General features: G+C 44.6%; 1 protein-coding gene and 1 long non-coding RNA gene across 6 annotated transcripts in view; one reads left to right on the forward strand and one right to left on the reverse strand.

Annotated features, from left to right (window-relative positions):
• LOC121111035 overlaps positions 1 to 16,110 on the reverse strand; it is a 40,596-nt gene extending 24,486 nt beyond the window's left edge. For all 4 annotated transcript variants that reach the window (XR_005860150.2, XR_005860149.2, XR_005860148.2 and 1 more), the window contains exons 1-3: positions 15,989 to 16,110; positions 14,487 to 14,603; positions 13,858 to 14,013 (exon numbers count right to left, since the gene is read on the reverse strand). This is a non-coding gene — a long non-coding RNA (uncharacterized LOC121111035). The remainder of the gene's footprint in view (positions 1 to 13,857; positions 14,014 to 14,486; positions 14,604 to 15,988) is intronic.
• Positions 16,111 to 16,314: 204 nt separating this feature from the next.
• On the forward strand, positions 16,315 to 22,176 carry LDHA (lactate dehydrogenase A). 2 transcript variants are annotated; one of them, NM_205284.2, is made up of 8 exons: positions 16,315 to 16,352; positions 17,167 to 17,301; positions 18,070 to 18,187; positions 18,910 to 19,083; positions 19,531 to 19,704; positions 20,562 to 20,679; positions 21,082 to 21,205; positions 21,387 to 22,176. In NM_205284.2, the coding sequence occupies exons 2-8, from the start codon at positions 17,176 to 17,178 to the stop codon at positions 21,549 to 21,551; spliced, it is 999 nt and encodes a 332-aa protein (NP_990615.2). In that variant the 5' UTR covers positions 16,315 to 16,352; positions 17,167 to 17,175; the 3' UTR covers positions 21,552 to 22,176. The 2 variants fall into 2 exon arrangements, with proteins under 2 accessions (NP_990615.2, XP_015142066.1); XM_015286580.4 differs by having other exon boundaries at positions 17,170 to 17,301.
• The last annotated feature ends 362 nt before the right edge of the window (positions 22,177 to 22,538 follow it).

Genomic DNA, 22,538 nt, shown 5'->3' on the forward strand with positions numbered 1-22,538 from the left:
TCTTTGCAAATGACACAGGGCAGGTTTAGGATGATGCCTGAGCTACACAGTGCCATGGTAGGGCAGTAATGTGAATGACGGTTTGAAAAACACAGCTGAGGCTGGGGCTCTTTGCTGGCATTCTCCCAGCCCACATGACTTCAGCTGCTACCTTTCCCACACAGTGACCATCCCTGTCCTCTCCAAAAACCACACAGGGTGAATTGCACCCACGGCTATGCATTTCAACCCTTAAACAGCAAGGGAAAGTGTCCTGCCTTTGGGAATGCTCCTATCATCTCTTTTGCCCTATGACTACCAGTCCACACCAGTTTGACAGCCCTCTGACCACAGATGTCAGAGATGAAAGGGAAGGATGAGAGCATTTCCAGGCTCTAACTTCTGCTAAAAAAAAAAAAAAAATCCAAATACACTCCATCACTGCAGAATCTAGCCAGAGATCAGCAGGTTTGAGGCAGAAGCTGCTCCTCAGCATTGCACAAGGAGTGGTGCCTACGAGGATTTGCAGCCCCACTGCAGCATGAAGCACAGGATGTTTCCTTCCTCCTGCCCCAGTCCACAGCCTTCTCAACTCCAGCTGACTGGAGGAGCCAGATAAGGGAATGCTGATAACAGTTTCATTGGACACATGGCACGTCCTGTGATCAGAACTGACAACTCTGACACAGCAGCCCCACGGTACACTTTCCACTGGGGACTCCTCCCATTTCTACCTTTGCCCAACTTGTGCTGATAATAAATTACGGAAATAAGCGTCAAGTTGTAAAGTCACGTGCTCTGTAACTGACAACCCTTGGGCCTGGGCACAGCCAAGCCACAGTCCCCTGCCTGCCACGTGTGCAGGCACCATGCTCTCCTCCCCCTTGCAGCCATGAGCTGATCACCCAGTGAGCCAGCAGCAGATGTGGTGGGATGTTGCCATCAGGCTGGCTGTGCACACAAGGTGTGCATGCAGCAGGGGCAAAGATTTGCTGTTTTGTTCTACCAATCACAGCTGGTGAGCACCAAGAACCCTACTTTGCAAGAACAGGCCACATAAAACATGACAGAGAGAAATGCTTTACAGCACTGTGTCATGGGCATCTGGACATGAGACAAAACAGGCACCCTCCAACATTTCACACAGGTAGGTGTCCACGTCTGTCTTGAACATCTCCATAGAAGGAGACTCCACAACCTCTCTGCTCCAGTGCTCTGTCACCCTTACTGTTAAGGAAGTTCTGCATATTAGTACAGAACTTCCTGTGTTGAAGTTTCAGGCCAACTTATCTCAGCAAAAGCAAACACACCACAGTCCAAAGACTAACACAGGAGTTACTACTACATTTTGTAATAACCATTCTTAGGTGATTAGCACTGCTTTACACCAACACACTGGAGTGATGGAACAAGAACCAATGGTGAGAGCTGGGATCCAAGCCTTAAACAAATGCCTGTTCAGCTAAAACTACAGGGATCTCTATTCAGCAATGTGAGGCTCATTTTTCACAAGGAATCCCTTCAGACACAATCCTCCCCTTCTGTATTTCATGCTCTTTGTCTCAATGTGCAATATCTGGAGGAGATGCAGAAGAGGCAGCCGGCTTCTCTGCTGCCTTCCTGGTGACCCATGGAACAGCCCAGCCTTCATACAAGTCGGTGGCTGATTGTGCTTGGAGACATGCCAGAAGCACCCCTCTCACTGAGCAAAGCTACTTCTCAGTAAGTCTACCACTGAATGCCATTTGAGTGCAAAACCAAGCCCCCTGGCCTGCAGCTGTTTGCTGTACACAAACAAACAATGACACAGGCTCATGAAGCGCTGGCCTACATTCAGAAATAGCACACTCCCAGGGAGGCAGGCAGGCACGCAAATAGGAGGGGTGAGTGATGCTCATCTGACACGGAGCCCCTGCCTGCATCTCCACAGACACTGCAGGGTACAGCATGAGCACTGCAGCACAGGCAGTCGTGTGTAGCCTCTGCTTCTAAGGATCCGCAGCACACATGGGCAGAGATGCTGCAGCACATACCAACCCCTCGAGCAGCCTGTCAGCAGCTTGGATGTGGCTTCTGCAAGGGAGGTTTGGAGGCATGGTGCTTACCCAGGCATGAGGGCTGCAGCTTGCCCTGCTGCTCCAAAAAACCTTTGCCCACACAAGCATCAGATATGACCGTCTCAGCAGCAGTAAACATGACTGTGACCAGGAAACCTTTCACTAGAAAAAGTATTGATTGTGAAGCTGCTCATTACAATATAGTGGCTGGTTTTCCAACAACTTGTTTCTCTCCAAGGCTAAAATAAAGATCACAGGATAAGAGTATCATGCTTTGTGCCTCTAAGCAAGACTGTCCAATGCTTTTCCTACATGAAACATCACAGAAACGAGGAGGAGAGCTCACAACAATGAGCAGAAGCAGCATGCAGATTTGCTTCCATCCCAGTCAGACTCCCATCAAATCCTAATGGAGACAGTGTGAACACACACAGAAACTGTGTTCAAACACTGATGTTTTGTGCTCTATCCCTGCAAGAACACCTCTCCCCCTACCCCAACTCAGAGCCATCCCTCACCAGCACACTGCAGCACACCAACATGGCCAGCAGCTGCTCAGCCTGGGGACACAGCATGCCAGGAACGCCGCCCTGCTGCTTGTGCTGCTGCCCAAACGGAAGTTATGTGACTTCATTATTGTTCTCCCCCAAACATGCCTCCCTTTTCAGTACGGGATATTGATCTGCTTGAAGTCAGACTGATGCTATAACCAGACACCTCTCAGGCACACACTGCTTCACTACACAGCACAGCTGTGAGCTCTGGCACTTAGTGAACCTACAGGAGCATTTTACTCCCACCAGGAACAAACTCTTAATGCAAATCTCCCAGTTGTTACATGCACAAAGCAGACGTCAGCCACTTGCTCAATATCTGCCCCTATTTATTGCTCAAGGCTCACTAATGCAGGCAGGGCTGGGCAGTCACAGCCCTGTGCAACTCTCAGCACCAGGAAGTACTGCTAGAGCCCGTCTGTGGCTGATTGCTCTAAAAGATCAGCTCAAAACTGAGGCCAGGCCCCCCAACCACAATGTCTCACTGCTCAGCCCCACTTCTGCTTTCTTATCCCAGCACTAACACAGTAGTTCCTGCCTCCATATTTTCCTGCAGCAGCACCAGGAAGTAGAGTAGCTGAAGTAACTTTTTTCTCCCACACAATAACCCGGATAAATATTTCACTTGCTCTCACTTTCACTACTGTAATGGCAGCTCTGCTCTATTTAAAAGGACTATGTGTAAGGGAGTACTTTGCTGGAGGCCTCCAGATACAGGCAGCAACAGAGGTCCTACAGCACTGTGATCAGACAGCTGCACCGGTGTGTGACCTGCAGGCACAGGGCCCCATGCAGCTCCCATACTACCTGGCACAGTTTGTAACAAAGAATTTGGGCACCCGATTCCCACAGGACTCACACAACTACAATACATACAGGCTCTTTAGAAGACCCAAGGACAGCCCTCCTGATTGCACCTGGCAGGAGTCAAAGCCTAACTGGGCAGCACAGGGCCCAAATCTCACACTGCACACTCAATCTGGCCGGTTACTCTGGAATCCACATCTGCCAAACAGTAGTGTGAGGGGGAAAGAAATAACAGAAAGACATTGCAAAATATTTTAGATATGCCATTCCTCAAGCTTGCCACCAGCTATTCAGCATACTTGTGGAATCAAAATGGAGGTATCAGTAGTCAGAGTACTTCAGCTGTCCTTAGCACCCTGCTTGCTTTTCTTTTTAAAGAGACTATTACCAAATTCAGCCTAAAATTGGAAGATCTCTCCCAAACACAGGGTTGTTGTGGGTTTTTTTTTTCTTTTGCATTATATGCAAGATGTGGTCTAACTAATTGAAAACTTCCGTGGATCTAGGTCACTGCCACAGGTTTGTTTTTCAGCAAAATGCCTCTAAGGGAATGGCCAAGGGTTTGTTTTTATTATTATTATTACTATTTTTTTTAAAAAACCTTCACTGACTTCCAATATCATATCTAAGGATACCCAATAGCAGACAGATGGGATGAGAAGAGGAGGAGGAATACTACTGACAAAGGCAAATGCCTTGTCAAACCGAGCTCTTTCTCAGCCTCATGGAAGACAAATCCTCTGCAGGATTTGTCTGTCACCCCTCATAAGGCAAATTGTGAGAGATGGGTGAGAAGTCTCAAGAAGAGCAAGTTTAGCTTCCACTTGCAGTGCAAGGATCTATACGTGCATGGGGGAACCGCCAAAGCCACAGTGCTTAAAACCTTGTCTTAGGAGAACAGAGATCCATTTCAGCTCTTCCTACAGAAGGAGCTGCACCAAGGATAACCTTTTAGAGCATCTCTTAGAACCATCCTGAGGCTTATTAGCATTATATGCTTTACAGAGGAACTGCAAAGGCAGATCTTTAACCTTGAAATATTTCTGTGCATGCTTGGAACCACTCCATCACACAGTAAGATCAACCATCGGACTCTGTACATTTGGATGTGCTGTTTTCCCCGTGATTTATCTGCATGTAATAATAGCAGGAACAAGAGTCTGCACAAAGTTCAAACTAATTTCCTTATTGAACGCCTTGCAGAACTGCTTATCCAGGAGGCCTCTGACAACATATTTGGTCCACTTATGGGGCTGACATAGAAGCATTTTCTGGTACCTCAGTATTAGCTGGAAAATCAATTTTCTTTTTGACATTTCTTTATCAGTGGAGATAGCAGCTATGATGTTTCACAGAAACCAGGAGATGCTGCATCTTCAAAAGGATAGAAATAGATGAAAAGCACTTTGCCTCCATATGAGACCAAGAATTTTTCGTAGCTCCTTTATCAAAAGCAAATCACTTACATCCTAAGTACCAGAAAGGCATCCAGCTGTTTCATGAATCAGCCAATATTAGGCATCTAACAACTTCCACATGCCCACATTCAAGGTTCTATATGAAACAAACAGCTTACCACTCTGCCTGAGGTTTCTAAACAGAGTAAGTCAATATGGGGACAAAGAGTTTCAAGAAAACACTGTGCAATAGCTTAAAAAGGCTTATGCTTAGAGGAAACGTTGGCTGCCCAGACAAGAAACATTCAGCCTCCAAGAACCTTCTCTCTGAATGATACCTCCAACCAGACACAAGAATAGACATTAATACCATGAGATACATGGTAAAGTATTAGCATTTTATTTCTCAAGACCCTAATTTAATGCTCTATGTTCAGCAGAAAAGCATAGGAAAAAAACAGATTTAGATTAGAGTTATCCAACTGATAGTAGTCAGTCAGCTCCAGTCCCATGGACAGCTGGCAGAACACTGTGCCAAATTCATTCATGCTGTCAATTAATGTTTCTAAACACTTCTTTTTCAGCACCCTGACTTCAATCGTGTTTTGTACCAATACTTTCCACACTACTAGACCTTCAAAGGATAAGATACCCAGTGTCTTAAATGGTTACATACATAATTGCTTGCCGGCAGTAGAGCCACTGCCCTATCAAAATTATTATCAGCAAGTAAAACCAAGGCAGGTATTGTCACAATTGTTAATTTCCAAGCTTCCAAGTTCTTTCTCATCTACAATCAAATGATAGGAGCGGAGTTCTGAAGTATAAAAAGTAACATTGACTTTTAATTTGTTTGCTTTTTTAATGACTTCACAACCCATACAGCTTGCATGCCTCACCCACAGGTCCAGTCATTGCCTCGTGACTGGGTTGCTTTGCATGCCATGAGCCGTGCCTCAGTAACACACAGTTCCCTGGGACATGCAGCCATATCCACCAGCTACTGCACAACTCAACCACAGCCACTATTCCAGTGCCTCCTGGCCCACTTTCTCCACCAAAGTTTCTGCTTTTCAGGTTCCTTTCAGCGCTGCCTTGTCTAAAAAACCCTTGTGGCTTTCCCTGAAGCTCCATATTCTGGAATCTTGGAACTTTGTTGAAAGAGAGAACAGTACTAATTAAAAAGTAAAATAGTTCCTGACCTGTGAAAAATCAGTGAGTGCTGTGGAGTGAGAGCAGGGCTCTGCAGCCTCAACATGGCTTCTAGGCACCTGCAGGGCCTGGCTCCATGGCAGCACACAGCTTCCTACACCGTGCTTTTTTCTCCCCCCCACAGCTCTTCTCAGCCAAGAAAACATTTCTGGTGGTTCATTTCCTGTCACCCTTCATTCACGTGGGCATGCAATTCACTTTGTTGCATGCTCAGAAACATGCAAAGTCACATCCCAGCACCAGAAATTACTGGTGCAAGTCTGCATTAGCCAGTGCTTCTGCTTTTAAAAGAATGTTTTAGCGTTCACCTGGCTTCAAGCTACAAAAAACACTTTTTATCCACACTGTTAGCAAAATGTGTTGCTAAAAAAAATCTCTTCTCACGAATACCTGTGTCACAGTGGAACAGTGCAGCATGAGATCTGAGCATGGAAACTGGCACACAAGATTGAATTAGGCGTGCTTGCATGGCGTGGCACTTCCTGGCAAAACTGAGACGTTCGCTTGGTCCTGAGCCAGGAGCAGAGCATTAGGGAAGCAGGGTTATGCAAAACCTCCCTGGAGATTCTTGGTCTAGAAGGGTTTCATTTTGAGCTTTTGGATAAATTCAATCCCAGAACAGAAAGCAGATGCAGACCTGCAGATCTACATCCTGCTGAAATGTCTGCCGGCCTCTCAAAAATCACAAGTCACTGCATCTGGTTCTCCCACCAAAACTGATTAAATAGAGTTGCTTGTCCAGATCCAGATATCAGAAAAAAAAAAAAAAAAAAAATCACATTTCAGGAAAGGTTTCAGCTACAAGTTTGATTCTAGACACTAGTCACAAAAGTGCTTTGGTTCTCAATCCCCTCAATCTCAATGGGCATTGCCCATTATAGATGGAGGTGAGAGCATTTCCAAGGCATGCATCCACACCAAGGGCCGTGCAAACCTCTAAGCTGATCTCCAGATCACCACATGTAAAGAGAGCTGAGGCTTGCCAGCACAACCCAGCACAAAAGCACAGCAGGTGAATGATGCTGGCTGTGCGCATGCAGGCTCCCTGTCTCCCATCCATCCATCACTGCAGCGGATCCATCTGCGCTATTTTTCTGTGGCTTGCAGCCATGTGTTCAAGAAGATGAGTGCAGAAAGAATCACTGCGCAGAGGCGTTCAGCACATACAGCTTTTGCCTGTGCTGAAACAGCCCCTAGCCTCCCCCCAGGATTAACCACTGTTTCAGGACAGGCAGAGCATGCTCCCCTAGGGACATCAGCCCCCTACAGGCTCCCAGCTGACACAGGCTGCCGAATGAGTGCTTGGGGAGGGGGCTGCTGGCTGCAGGGACCACTAATGCTTCCAGACTGAGCACAAAAGGCAAAGTCACTGCCCTTTGGCACACAGCCGGGGAGACAAGATTAAACACGTCAGTGCGACAGGTCAGAGACATCCCGCAGCCATCCTGCTGCGATCGTGGGAACCCTGCCAGAGGGAAGCTTTCGTTTCTGGAGCATCAGCAACCCACTCTTGCTTTCAGAGCGCCCTTCTCTTCCTTTCTAGCCTCTCTCTTAACTGATGCTGCATTCTGCTTGCTCCTGGAGATAAATAGGGCGAACATAACCTGATTAACCAAGGGGACTTGGACAGAAGGGGGTGGGAGGTAGGAGATTAACATGCAGAGAAATACAGAGCCCTTCCCGCCTGCATTAGCTCTTGCCTATTCAATAATTAAAGTGCTTTGTGGTGACTTTGGAATTTGCTATGAAAGCTTCTCGTAAACTCTGTTTCAGCATGCACACATCAAAAGAAAGAGAACATTTGGTCTGACAAGCTGAATTTTCTTTCCTACTGCAGGGTCAGGAGCTTAATAATCACTTGGACACGAGCCTATGACTCCATTTTAAAACAGAAGGGTCCCCCTTGCTGTTGTTCATCTATCGACAGCTTGAATCCAGCTTTTATTTGGCCAGCCATATTTGAAGTGTGGGTTGGAGGTTAACACAGGCTTTCTCCCTTCCACATGCAGAAAAACCCTCAAGGCAAACAGCAGTTCCTACAGATTTATTTGAATAAAGAACACGTTAAACAGGCCCTGACTTCCTTCCAAGACCATTTTCATTCCCTTTTCTCTTTCTTGCCGTTCTTGCTTGCTTACCACATAGATGTTTCAGGAAAGCATTCCCATATGCAGAAAAGATACCTTCCCCGACCTTCATGGAGCTATTTTTGGCTACTCTTACTGCCTAAGAACTCTTACTGAGGTCACACACCGAATTAACCAGCTGTCAATAACCTTTCCCTAAAAGATATTAAATGCTACTGAGGGATTTAGGGTTTGTTTTGCTTTAAAAAAATCATCCCCTAACCATATTCTATCAACTCCAGATCTCCAGGTGTTCTGCTTGCGAGGGAGCATATTTTAACATGGGATGCCAGACAGATTAGCCAAGGAATGCATGTTCAGCATTACTGCTAGGCATATACAAACAGAAAGAAGAAAATAAGGACATATCCTTCATCTAGAAGATCCCAAAAACGTATTGAGCACTTTCAGCCTTTACTTCTCAGGACCAAACCTGGGGATAGAAACACTGTTTAGTTCTACAAGCTGCAGAATGAGAGAGATCTCTCTTCCTCGTTGTAACACTGGGAGCACAAACAGCTGATAAGATTAAAACTGAAAGGACTCTGGGCTGGCAGCAGCCAAACACACAGAAGGATATTCCATGAGATGCAGCAGACACAGCTCCTTCTGTCTAACATGTAAATGCATCACGTCACACCCTGGCCACCAGAGACCCAGGCTCTGTTCCATCTCTCATCTCATAAATTCTAATGCTGAAATTTCTCTACCCAACTGGCATTGCACTGCCCACAAGTACTTCAGCCCAGAAGCCAAGAGTGAAGAAATGAGTGAAGCCCACTGCCCCAGAAAGCAGTCTAAAAGCTGGTCACATGGCAAGGACAAGATGCACGTCAAGGGAACTGCACAACCCTGTTGCTACTGCAAGAATTGTTCACTCTCATGCAATAAGCAGAAGACAAAACATGCTGGTATCTTTTCCCTTCTAACATCAGAGCATTAAATATAAAAGGTCTTCCACAAATACACCATGAATCATGCACAGACCATAGGATGTATGGAACAGAAGTGACACACAATTAGAAAAAAAGGATATGAAAAATGTAGTAGGTGAGGAGTGTTCAGGAGGTGCAGTATTCAGAAACTGAACTCTTTTGCAAACACACACCTCACAGAATTCACACTCCTATCTTCTAGTCTCTTGCATTTACTTTTTCATCAAACTGACACATTTTAAAAGGGCACCTGCACTGAGATACTGCTTCTTAGGGCCAGAGCCACATAGGGTCTACAAATACAGCTGAATCTGGATAAAAATGAGGAAAAACAACACAAGGTTGGTGGGAATCAGTGAAAAGTGGCATACCTTGCATTTGCCACGCCCAGGACACAGGCTGGCTGTTCCTTTTACCATTAGGCCCAAGCTAGAGAAACAATAGATTCTACAAGTATCAAGATTGCTTCCATAGCAGCTCAAAGTCAGGCACCCTCTCTTTTGTAACACCCTCCTCTTTAAGAAAGACTTACAGATTGCAAAACAACAGGACTATGCCCTGCAAATGTTTGCTAAATATTTGTGAAGTTTCATCCAAACACATGAATCAAGGCACCACAAACCAGCAACTCCAGGCTCAGCGCATTAGCCTGGAAATGATTTGTTGGCAGTCTGTAGGCAAACAGCAAGATTTCAATGCCTGTTTACATTTTAAGTGCACATAAGAAAAACAAATCGATAGAACTATGGGTCAATATTCACGTAACATTCCTGAAAATATCCAGTGTGCTACACTAGAGGCATATTTAGTAACCATTTTGCCCTTCTGTGGTTCCACTTTCACTTCTCAGCTTTGTTTTAGCTCTTCAGTTAGCAAGCTTTCTGCTGAGGAGAGCCACTGCATGTCTGCACAGTGCTGTGCTACTGCCAGAGATGTTGGTACCTGCTTGGAGTACATTAAGAATCTCTGTCATCGTGTAAGGAAACAGAGTAAAAGACCACTCACTGCTTTTCAGCCACACAGGCAGCACCTCTCACTACTCAGTCTCATCTTCCTTTGAAAACACTGCCATATTTTAGACCTTCAGAACTGAGTCATCATGCAGCATATCATGTTTCAATTAAAAATTAGGGAGATTTGAAATTAAAAAAAAAAAAGAATTGAAGAAAATCAAGACTGGGAAAATTTATCATCACCTTTAAAATGATCTCAAATCAGCCCCCTCTTACTGTCATACCACGCTTTGAACCTCTACCCGAGGCACAGCAGAACCTATACCTCAGAGCACACACCTACCTTTGAAGAAAAAAGGATGGGATCTACAGCAAAAACTTCTGTGAGGAAAACACAGACCACCTAGTACCTATGGCAGCCAGCTAACATAGAACTACAACATACCTAGATGATGGGGTAAACTTCTGGCAGGTAACACAAGCTTGGAGAACTTGGTCATTAAGAAAAAGGTGTGTGTCTTTCTTAGCTAACTTATGCTTAAACAACAAAATTTAAAAGCCCAGGGACCAGAACTCCTTAAAAGATAACATAACAGTTCTTCTGCAAGTTGTTCTATTTCCACTCCAGCAGCACATTCTGCTGGGAGTACACACGATATAGGTGGTATTTAAGAACCCTGCCCATAACCTCTCAGGACAGTACCTGCCTTCCGCCATCTGCCCACAGGGCTGCGTTCAGCCAGAGAGACCAACAACAACCACCACAAAAACAACATAAAAGAGTACCTTGCGCAGAGACAGTGAAGTTATTTCTCCCATCTGAGAACAGCAGAGAAGTTCAACTCTGTAACACAAGCCGAAGCCACCCCTCAGGACTGCTATCATCCTAGGGCTACGCCAGCCCAGCTGAAGCTCTTTTAAAGAGCCTCAGGTGTGGGGGACTGAAATGAAAGCAGCCGTTTGCCTGGCTCCATTCTATTGATAAGTTTGCTGAACTGTAAGTTAAGCTTCACCTTCCTTCTCCCCCAGCCTTTCCCAGGGAATGAGTAACTATTTATTGCATAGTCATCTGTAGGCACACATGTTTTTCACATCTGGTGGAAAATGTACAAAACCAGAAGATGATTATGTCCTGGTCTCCAGCTTTCCTACTCCAGGTACAGAACTGGATTTTATTTACCATGATCCACAAAGAGCTACAGGAACTAAGACATGTATTACAAGCTCCAGAAACCCCTAGGAGCTGTAAAAGTTGCATTTTATAGCACTGATGTCTTCAGCAAAAGCTTTGAGGAAAAGTATCCTCTGTACTGTTTTCCCTCATGAAAACATGGAACAAACTATTTTTGTTGTCTAGGACTTCCTTGACTGTCCAACTTCATGCTGCTGAAGAGTCCTGACTATGATGCTACTGTCTCCTAAACAGATTAAAGAAGGAAAGGGATGAGTTCACATTTTGCTTGTGCAGTTTCTGGAGAGCTGGCAGGGCAGCAAGTCTCTCCACCATGTCTGTATGTGTGTAATGCTCAGACAGACTCTCAGTTTTCTCCGCTGGTCATATGGCCCAGTATCTTCCAGATACTGCCAGATGCCAAGTTTCCAACAGCGTAACTTGGCATTTTGCTTCATAGAAATGAGAGTTCTGTCACAGTCATACTTGCATGGGAGAGAATATATAACCTGCTGTAATTGTGAATATGGCCAGGGTCAATCAGATATGCAAAATCTGGAATGCTATCTTTGTATCTTTGAGAAAGAGAATACTGTGATGAGACTTACTCTGCTGTAACTTACCTTGCTTTTATTCTTTGGCACACACTAAGCCTACAGAACACTCAAGCCTGTTTATGTGTTCTTTGAAGGGTCCATTATCATCATCTTTGCTGTCATCCCTCTTATGGAAGGAACAACAAATGACATATGTTTTGCATTGGAGGAGAGACCAACACTGTCCCATTAAGTGCACTGTGTCCCACATGGCAAGAACCAGTAAAAAAAAAAAGTTGCCTTTGCAGGACTGCACAGCTCTTTACCCTGAGCTAGCCATCGTGCTGGCATGGGATGTACTGAGAAGGGAGCCTGGGAAAATCGAAACTGACAGCTGCAGAATGAATATGAATATTAAAATAAGGGCAAGGAGGCCTCTGCTCCAGATGGAGTATAGGGACATGCCTCTGACCTTTTGCTGCTGAACCTGCCTGCCCTCTGGAATTGGCAAGCTGCAGTGGCAGCGGTCTGCAGCCCTCCTCTCATAACCCTTACTGGCTCCTTACTGTAATTTATAGAAAGTCTCCACTTACTGCAACCTGCCAGGCACTCAAAAACAGCATGAGAAACAGAAAGAGTTCTGCTACTGCCAGTTTAGAAGGTAGCAGTGAGGATGAGTTATTGATTATGCTCTTTTGACTGTCAGTAGAAGGCAGGTGCTGAACCAGCTGAGACATCTTCGCGACTTTGTTAGGCAAAGACTGAATGGTGATTCCTACCTACCAGGCTGCCCTTACTCTCTGACCATGTGATTTATCTGAGAGTCCCATTTCCTGCAGTTCCTAAGTAAATGAGTAAATATTCAGTTATGTAAAAGGATGGGTTTGGCTTGAAGAATTCTGCAGAGTGACTCATGCTTCCATGAGTAAATTCCATCCTTTAGAGAGCAAGACAGTCATATATTCTGTTTTGTCCAGCGACAGTTTGGGAAGCTGCTACAAGAAAAAACGTTTTCTTTAGCTTTATACAGACTGCGTAATCCATTGCTGTTGTGCTTGCAAACATAACCAGCCTTTTTGGGTGAAAAGAAAAACTGATGTAACTTGGAAGTTTTGAGTATTGAAATGTCAGCTAGAAAGCAGATTGCAATTTAAAAAGCCAAAGGTCTAACAAAAGGACACTGGGGCAGTAAGTCCTTCAGAAAATGACAATTATTTACACAGGTCTCCATATATTTTGCCCGAGTGCATGCTTACAAATAGTAAGCTGCAGAAATAGAGATGTAAAAAGCACCCGGAAATGAGAATTGCATCAGCTAGCACATCCCTCCACCCCACCCACTTGCCACAATGACAGTGCAAAGGAAGAGAGAGAAGCAGCAAAAGCAGGACATCTCTGCAACAGCAGAGCCCTTACTGTAACATGCATGCATGGAAACGTGGGAAGAGGGGTCCAGTGGTGTTCAGACCGTGGCTAATCAGTTATGTGTAGTGATACGTGTTAGTGCAAGCCAAAGTGAAACTTATCCTTTAGCTTTTAGTTTTCTTAGGACAGCTCAAATGATTTGATGTGGCTATGCTGTCGAAGTCTGAAGAACACAAAATAAGAACACTGTGGAGTGTGAACCAATTTTCTGTATTTTACCCTTTGAAGTATCTAAAAATTGGAAGAGTTCTGGCTCTGGGAGCTTTCCTGTGTTGACATTTTAGCCAATCTTTTTAGTATGCTAATCTACTGATCAAGGCACTTAGTGCTGGGGTCCAGCCTTCTCTGGTTTAGGTAAAGAACATCCATCATTTTCATTTTGCTTTAAAATGCTGTTTCATAATTAACAGAGTCCTACAGTACCACCATCCAGCAGATAAAGACTCCTCCCATTTTATAATGGAGAAACTGAGCCATAAAACTGGACGAATCTGTTCAGGTCTCGGCATAAATTAAAGGGGGAGAGACAAGACTGGAACACGACATAGCTATGTCCAGTGCCAGTTTCATTCCTTCACATGCTGACACGTTATGAAAGCAAAGCCCTCAGAGTCAGAGCAAAAGCAGGACTGATCGTGCTGGGAATAACTTGCTGATTTTTAGGAACAAGTTAGACCTCAGATAGAACAGCGAGATTTCACTGACCTCTCCAGGGCTGGTCAGCACCAACAGTGGGTTAATGCCAACCTCTGAGCTGGGCTTTGGTTCATACTGTACATATTTTAATGTTGCAGTTTGGCATCATCATCATCCACCCCAGCAGCACCATCGGATTGGACTTAATCTTTCAGGAGCAAGGACCTGAGAAAATGCAAGAGGAGCAGAAGTTAAACAACACTGTGTAGAACCTCTTGCACAGCAGCACCAATGCTCGATCAAATGCCACCTGAGTTCAGTGGAAATGGTCTGCCTGTTAGCCCAAGAGAAAAAATAGAAACGTTTCCTTATTCAGCAACTTCTATAGCTTTATTTTGCACGTTTAGTCTGTGAAAGCTAATATGGAAAAGAGGGCAAGCAGGCTGAGGAAGGGACAATCTTCCCCAGAGAGACTTTGTCACATTTCAAACTTTTCCACCACTCTCTAGCTTCAGCACTTCCCACTACTGCAATGGAAGGTAGCAGTGGAAAAATAACAGGAAGAATAAAATTCCTTATGGATACAAGTGAGGAAAATTGACCCCATCCCTACAGTCAAAGTCAGTCACTTAAAAGAAATCACAACAAATCCTGCCTCCATCTTCCATGTGCAAGAACAACGCCCTTCATTTACTCACCTCATTCTGTTGGTTTTTTTTTGTTATGAGTCTTTTCTATTAGAAGCTATCTGAAGCAGAAAATCAGTGTCAATCATGTCAGATGACTGCTCACCTCCCGAGCTTCTACTGATGCTCCTAAGATCACAAAGGACACATAAAAATTTGGCATTTGCAACTTTCTCATTTTTGTAAGCCAGGTTAGTTAACACTAGCATATTAAAACCTGTAACCCATTTTTAACAGAATCAGAAGGCTTCTGATCTGCTGACCATCACTGCAGACACGTTGGGACCATGACGGTATTGAGACATCCTAGTCAGCTCGCTCTGGCCTACTGTACTAAAGGCAGGCCCTCTGGTATTTGAATAGGCACTGGACAGCTAAGAGGAACCTGATGCTATAAGTTACCTTATGTTATAAATAATGGAGATTTGCTCTCAGTTCTGTTCTCAGTAACAAGCAGCTCAAACATGAGCAAGTGAAGATTTTACTGGATCCTATACCCCAAAGACCACACCCAATTTTATTTGCCTGAGCCACAGAATTAGAACAATCCTACCATACCAACATTTTTATCTTAAAAACTTTGGTTTCACTGTGACAGTAGTAAAGTACCATTTGCTCTGCACTAGTTACATATTTAATGTGCCCATTAGCCTATCCAGCCAGCCTTGTCTTAGAAGCCTCTCATCTTACATTCATAACCTTTGCAAGCCAAATTTTTTATCAAGAGAAAACACTTATCGATCTTTTTCAGTCAAATGTTCACTTTCTATCCTGCCAGACAGAGGCTAACACTCACAGTGCTGTGTAGATGCTGGTGTCTAGAACCTGAACCGGATGAGATGTTCACGCCCATGCACACACGGCGTAAATACAAATTCCTGGGATGCAGAACTAAACTTCCTAATCTGCCCTTGAGACTGCTGACGGAACAAGGTGCTCAGCCAACCCCATGTAATACAGAATGGCAGAACTACATTCTAAGGTTGCCTTTTGTTCTGCATTCATGCGGCATTGGGCCTGCTCAGCACCGGCACCTTCCCCTCTGTCTCACAGCTCCTATAGCCTCTCTGCCCCACACCGCACACCTCACAAGACTCCTTCCATCACCAGCAAGGCACAAAGCACTTCTGGTTTTTGCAACCAACATGTCCGTTGGTGGAAGGACTGGTCCTTATCGTGAGAACCAAAACTGTCTATTTCTGGCTTGAGATTGATGTACATCTCTCCTTATCCTATTTTTCAAGCCTTTTCAGATGTTCCCTCAGCTGCGTTTCTTGTTTCTTTGGTTTCACTAATGGACTCTCAAAGAAATGAGGCACCATCCCCGTCAGGTCACCATGACAGAACGGAATGGCCGCTGGGATGTCAGCGAGGTGTCACAGCGGCAGCAAGTTCCTTCACTTGCAAAGCAGAGCTGTGCAGATGAGTGCGAGCCTTACACACCATAAGATACACCCACGGGCACAAAAATGGCACAGGTTTGCTGAGAGCGGTTGTGTGGGACAACTCTCTACCATATTCCGGCACAGGCGGCCCAGGGAAGCTGCGGACGCGGCGCGGATCCCCTCAGACAGACTCCCACACGGAGGGCAGCGCGGCGATCACCTCAGCGCTCCCGCTGTGCCCAGAGCCCCTCAGCTCTCAGCGCGCGCCGAATAACCGTTACGGGTCGTTGTGCCGCCAGCCGCACGACCGCCCGCGCCGCTCATCCCCCCCCCACCCCGCTCCCCGCCGCCCTCCGCCCCGACGTGTCGGCGGGCACGTCCCCACCGCCGCGTCCCGCCCGCCGCACGTCAGCCGCCCGGCCCTTACTTAAGGCGGCGGCCGCCTCACCCACCCCGCTACGACCGCAGCCGCGCTAGAAGGGGAAGACGCCGGGTAGGTGCCGGCCGGGGCGTTCGCTGGGGGGGACAAGTGAGGGAGGGGGGTCGCTCCGGGGAAGGTGCGGTGGCCTCTGGAATCCCGCGCGAGAACTCCGGCCGTGCCAGCTCCGCCGAGCACAGCCCGCCGCACAGCTGCGCTTCCTCTCCTCGCTGCCCGAGTGCCTGCGTGCCCTGCTGGGAACGGAGCGCTTGGCACGTGGAGGTTACAGCCCGTCTAACCACGTCGATGGCTTTGAAAAAAACGTAATAAAATTGAGGCTGGGAGAGCTGGTAGCTGCACTCGGGAGTACTGTGTTCCAGGGACGTAAGGAGGAAGGTGCCTTAGTGCAGGATGCAGGTCTTGCTTGGAAACAGATCCATGGAGTTTGAGGAGCACAGCATTTCTGAGTAGGCCATGTGAAGGTGTTGTGTAACTTCAGCTCTGAAAAGGCTTGAGACATAGAGTACCGGTTCTTCAGGGCAGCGGGACTGCAGGTTGGTAGGCTGTGCTGGCAGTAGAAGCACTAAAATGGCTTCCTTTACCTACATGTAACATGGATGATCACTTAGAGCATTCTGCTAATGCTGCTGGAGTGCCATCCAGCTATATCATCGGTACTTCTCAGGCTGTGTTTGCAGGAACAATCTTAAACAGTGCATTGGCAACAGCAATTCAGTTTTTAACCATTTGGTCTTATTGCCAGACGCCTTAGGAATGTAATTTAGATGTGTTTTCTTACTATCTTTTACCATCTTATTTTATCATCTGCGTGTTGTGAATATTCCAGTGTCAGGAAGCCTGCAGAAATAACGCGCTGCTTTTCTTTCAGCAGTACACCATGTCTCTCAAGGATCATCTCATCCACAATGTCCACAAAGAGGAGCACGCTCATGCCCACAACAAGATCAGCGTGGTTGGTGTGGGTGCAGTTGGAATGGCTTGTGCCATCAGCATCCTGATGAAGGTAAGTGTCAAGCTGGGGATGAAGCGATGCAGTTCAGACTATCTGAAACCTAAAAGAGGGGGATGAGAAGCAATCTCCCTTACTAGACTAATGGAGCTAGGATGCATGACGACCTTTTGGTTGTATATTCCTTTACTCGAGCCTGAAAAGAAGCAGCAGATTTCAGCAATTTCCTGTCAGTGGCTTGTAGTTCTTCTAAACCATGTTTTCCCCAGTATCAGACACAATATGTCCTGACTCAGGAGCTGTATTTACCATTGGCTAACTTCCAGATGCCCTTCTAAGCAGGAGCCATCTAACATTCTAGGCATACAGAAAGAGTAAAAACTGAGGAATCATTTTGTCTGAAGCTGAGAAAAGTGAGTAATGGAATAGTTCTTGGCAGTGTGAATTGGAAAAGGTGGCCCAAGGCAGTCTGAATTGTCTTCTGCATTGCATTATTATATTGAAAATACTGTGGCAACACCAAGCTTGTTTTACTTAACTGCAAAGTAGGTTGCTTACAAAAACTATCAAGTTACTCTTCATCACTTTCCTGCTACATTGTCCAACTATTTGACGTAGTGTAGATAGGAAAAGTATACAACTAACTCAAGTGGATATCCCAGGAGACTAATTTAAATACCCAGTGTTGGAGGAAATTAAGGGACGCTGATGAATTCAATTGCTTAAATGGATCGCTACTTATAAAAACAATTGTAAGTTCACAGTTTTCTCTGAGTAAATAACTCATAGTAAACCTAACTCTTTAATGCTGGTCTCACACAGGACTTGGCAGATGAACTTACCCTTGTTGATGTTGTGGAGGACAAGCTGAAAGGAGAAATGCTTGATCTCCAGCATGGCAGCCTCTTCCTCAAAACACCAAAGATTACATCTGGCAAAGGCAAGTAGTTGGCTCCAATGGAGTCACTTATTTCCAGTCAATAGCGACATCAAACTGGCAATCCATGTCTAGCACTTGTCCTGTCATCCTAATTATTAGGGATGCAACTTCATTTCTGTTCCTACAGAAACAGTACTCAGCTGACACAGTTTCATGTATCTTTTTAGGGTTGGTCCAACTAGTACTTTCAGTACAGAAAAAATAAACTTCTTAAGTACTCATGGACCTCTGAAGAATTTTGTTTCTCAAGCAGTTAACTTCTGAATGCTTTACCAGTTATCTGTCAGTTATAAACGCTGGATAGATTGAATCTTAGTGGTAGGTTGACCAGGGCAAGCAATAGCCATCTCACACCCTAGTAAATACGTGGCTCCAGCATCCACTGGTAGTAGATTATCAGAGCAGTACCTTCTTCCTTCTCCTCCTTCTGTGCAACTGTTGCACTGGAGGCCAACCCAATAGCTACTTCCTATGCCCACCAATGGCTGACAAGCATGAAATACTGTTGGTCAAGTTAAGCTTAGTTAAGACTTGAACATGCTTTTAAGGTTGCCACTTGCAGCAATAAGCAGTCTTCAAAGTTGTTAAACTTTTTGTAGAAGTGAAGTCTCGAATAACAGCACTCAAACTTGAGAGTTTCAGATATCAATGCTAAAAGCAACTGTGCTCCTGAACCATAGATAGAAAGAGGTCACATTTGACACACAGCCTTTTGTCTTCAGATTACAGCGTGACTGCACACTCCAAGCTGGTCATTGTCACTGCTGGTGCCCGTCAGCAAGAAGGAGAAAGCCGTCTTAACTTGGTCCAACGCAATGTCAATATCTTCAAATTCATCATTCCCAATGTTGTGAAATACAGTCCTGACTGCAAGCTGCTGATTGTCTCAAACCCAGGTTTGTCTTGTATTGCCTTAGCAAGAGATCTATCTTAAAATACCATTTACTTCAGTACAGTGGTGTCATTGTATCTATATAACCAAGCATAGGTTTTAGCAAAGTAGTTACGCCAACTGAGCACATAGCAAGAAGTGTTGTCTTCCCTCTGCACACTCAGCAAGTTGATTCTTTGAGAGATAAATCAGGCTCCTTCCAACTTCTGGGCTGCCAGTTAAGCACAGGACACAGTAAGGAGTACTGGTAATTATATGCATAGCATCAAACAGCCTCTTATTTTGCATTTAAAACAGTCCTCAGGGCCCTCTGGCCAACTGCTGAGCATTGCTTCATTCTCTATGCCACCTAACTGGCATGTGGATAAAATCTCTACAGATAAACAGAAGATGCTACCCCAGGTATCAGACTGCTCGTGACTGGCACTTATCCTCCCTGTTCTGCTTACAGTGGATATTTTGACCTATGTGGCCTGGAAGATCAGTGGCTTTCCTAAACACCGTGTTATCGGTAGTGGCTGCAATCTGGACTCAGCCCGTTTCCGCCACCTCATGGGAGAAAGACTGGGCATCCATCCTCTGAGCTGCCATGGGTGGATTGTTGGAGAGCATGGAGACTCCAGTGGTAAGGGCAAAATCTGGTTATTACATAGAGCTTCTCATACTTTTTTTTTTTTCCTTCAAGAAACATAATCTGCAAGGGCTACACCAGAATGCTGCTCAGAAACTTATACACTGCATGAACTTAAGAATGCAAGTCCTACTTTAAGTCTTGTACAGCAACAGAGTAACCCTAGATGATCTATATTTGACCTGAGTTACTCTGCTTAGAAAAGGTCATTACTGTAACCTAAGGAGACTAAAAATGTCTAGGCTAAGTTGTTCCCATAACTCTCTAAAAAGCAAACTGAAGAAGCAAGAGGGTGAAGATCTATGCAAGAGGCTTCCAGAGATCTGCACTACATCTCTAGTGGGAGTCACTCAGTTGTCTTCACTGGCATCATTTGATTACTTCAAGTACCATATTTAAGAATGGAAGTGTGGAGTCAAGTCTAGAAGAGGACAAGAGAAACAATGATAATCTTCTCATTTAGTCTGCACTTCTCTAGCAACAGCAGAGCAGCACTGTCTGCTTCCTGACACCCAATAAGAGTGCATTTGGAATCCATATTTATTTTGAGGAACTGTTGTGAAGTATGGAGTTACTGCTATTTTTAGTTCACTCTGCTTAGGTGTTTTGCTTTCATAAAGGTACATTCAAACCCTGCAACATGTATCAAGAAAGGTGTTCATGAGTTGTGGGGTTCTTAGCCTACAACTTAGATTGGTCTCATATTTCATACTATTTCCAAAATCAAGCCTAAATCTGTGATGCATCACAAACTAATCCAGGTAGTTCTTACCTTAACTGTTAACTTGAGAATTAAACTGTTGTCTTTTGGTTGGGAAGATTTGAGGTAATTTAATCTCTCTGCAACTTAGTGCCTGTCTGGAGCGGAGTGAATGTTGCTGGTGTCTCCCTGAAGGCTCTTCATCCAGACATGGGAACTGATGCAGACAAGGAGCACTGGAAGGAGGTTCACAAGCAGGTGGTGGACAGGTAATACCACTTTTTTTTTTTTTCCCCAACATGAGAACATACGATGGAGAACTAAAACATCCATGAACTGCATTATTGATTTCTGGTTTAGTAAGTGCCCAAAATGAAGGTCAAAATGCAGAAATAATACAACTTCAATGTTTGAAGGACTAATGTACATTTAGTGGAGTTGATTTTGTCATGGTTAGCGAGCTTTAAGTAAAGAAAGTGTTTTAACTTCCAAGTTTCTAGTGTTAGCAAGGGGCATGGTGTGAAATACAAACAGTGTATTTCAGTCCTGCCAGCTATCAGTCATGTTTCCACTGTTTCCAAATTGTTTAAGGTATCAAAAGCCTTTCCTACAGATCTCAACTAGTTCCACTGATTCTACTTGTTTTTTAATAAGTAACTTTCACTCTGCAGTGCCTATGAGGTCATCAAACTGAAGGGTTACACATCATGGGCTATTGGCCTTTCTGTGGCAGATCTAGCTGAAACTATCATGAAGAACTTAAGAAGAGTGCACCCAATCTCTACAGCTGTTAAGGTGAGCAGCTCCTTTTTGCCAACTTTTCTTTGTCTTAACTGAGAACTAAAAACTTAAGAATCCTGAGCAACAGTGACAACATTCTAATTTCTGTTAAGCTTACCTGAACTTTCCACATTAGAATACTCTATAAAATAGACATGCACAAACCCTAGCCTAACTATCCTTACCTACTTTTCAGGGCATGCACGGAATAAAAGATGATGTCTTCCTAAGTGTTCCTTGTGTACTGGGCAGCAGTGGCATCACTGATGTAGTGAAGATGATCCTAAAACCTGATGAAGAGGAGAAAATAAAGAAGAGCGCAGATACACTCTGGGGAATTCAGAAAGAACTACAGTTTTAAAGTTGTCCAAGCAATTCACTGCAGTTGAACGGTTTAGTGGTTTGTCTTAATGTTGCACTTTCCAAGTAGGTCAAATCCTTTGGTGTATGTATCTCAACTAGAAAACAAACTAAAACCTGAACAAACGAGTTTCCTAAAGGTGGCCATTAGGAAACTATTCTAGGGTTTTCCCTGTTCTCAGACACTTGTATTCTTAGCCAGAGCTCCAGCCACCTAGTATTGTACAGTGAAGTGGTGTGACATCAATCCAGCATTGAAAGCAGCACTGCCTTTCCCTCACCTTGTTTAAACATTAGCCCAGAACAATAACTAACCAGCTAACTAACACAACGTGAAACCAAAGACTATTTTCTTGCAGTCACAGGATTGTCAAACTATTTGACAAACCTTCTCTGCCAGCTGAATAGCTTAAATATTTCACTGTTGGTAGGTCCAAATATTTTCCTAACACTTCTTTGGAACTTGTGTATACCTTTTTTTTAGAGGAACTTATTTTTGTGTACTGTATCAGACTAGTTGTAAATTTGTCTCCAAAGCACATTTAAAGAAAAGGTTAAAGTTTATATATGCAACAAGACAATGACCCGTAGTACCAGCTCCAACACCAAATAAACCATGAAACATATTTCAGCCTCCTGAGTCTTCTTTGATAGGGCATTGTGGTGCATAGTGTTCTTGGCCTTAGAGGCAGTGCATCAACAAATGCAGAAGTCTTTGTTTTTCCTAGTATTCTTTTTTAAAGAAAAAGCACAAAAACCATTAAGGCTTCTAAGGTACTGTATGCTACACTCCACCATGGCCATAATCTGATGGTAGAACAAGGCAAGTCGAGAGAACCATTGCTAAGCTTACTTCAGGAAAACAATCAGTGGATGGCAGCAGCTACATCAAACAGCAGTGCCTTGAATTTTTGAGGTTCCCAGCTTTGATCTGGCATAAGGAAGTTTAGTTACAAACTCCAGCTGTGAATTATTCTCAATCAGGACA

This window comes from Gallus gallus, chromosome 5, assembly GCF_016699485.2.
Source record: "Gallus gallus isolate bGalGal1 chromosome 5, bGalGal1.mat.broiler.GRCg7b, whole genome shotgun sequence".
NCBI lineage: Eukaryota > Metazoa > Chordata > Aves > Galliformes > Phasianidae > Gallus > Gallus gallus.

Excerpts from the sequence above, each read along its gene's own strand:
- LDHA (NM_205284.2), top strand. The coding sequence starts at position 17,176 with ATGTCTCTCAAGGATCATCTCATCCACAATGTCCACAAAGAGGAGCAC. Across the intron at positions 17,302-18,069 it reads CCATCAGCATCCTGATGAAG|GACTTGGCAGATGAACTTAC; the intron begins GTAAGTGTCAAG and ends GGTCTCACACAG. Across the intron at positions 19,705-20,561 it reads AGAGCATGGAGACTCCAGTG|TGCCTGTCTGGAGCGGAGTG; the intron begins GTAAGGGCAAAA and ends TCTGCAACTTAG.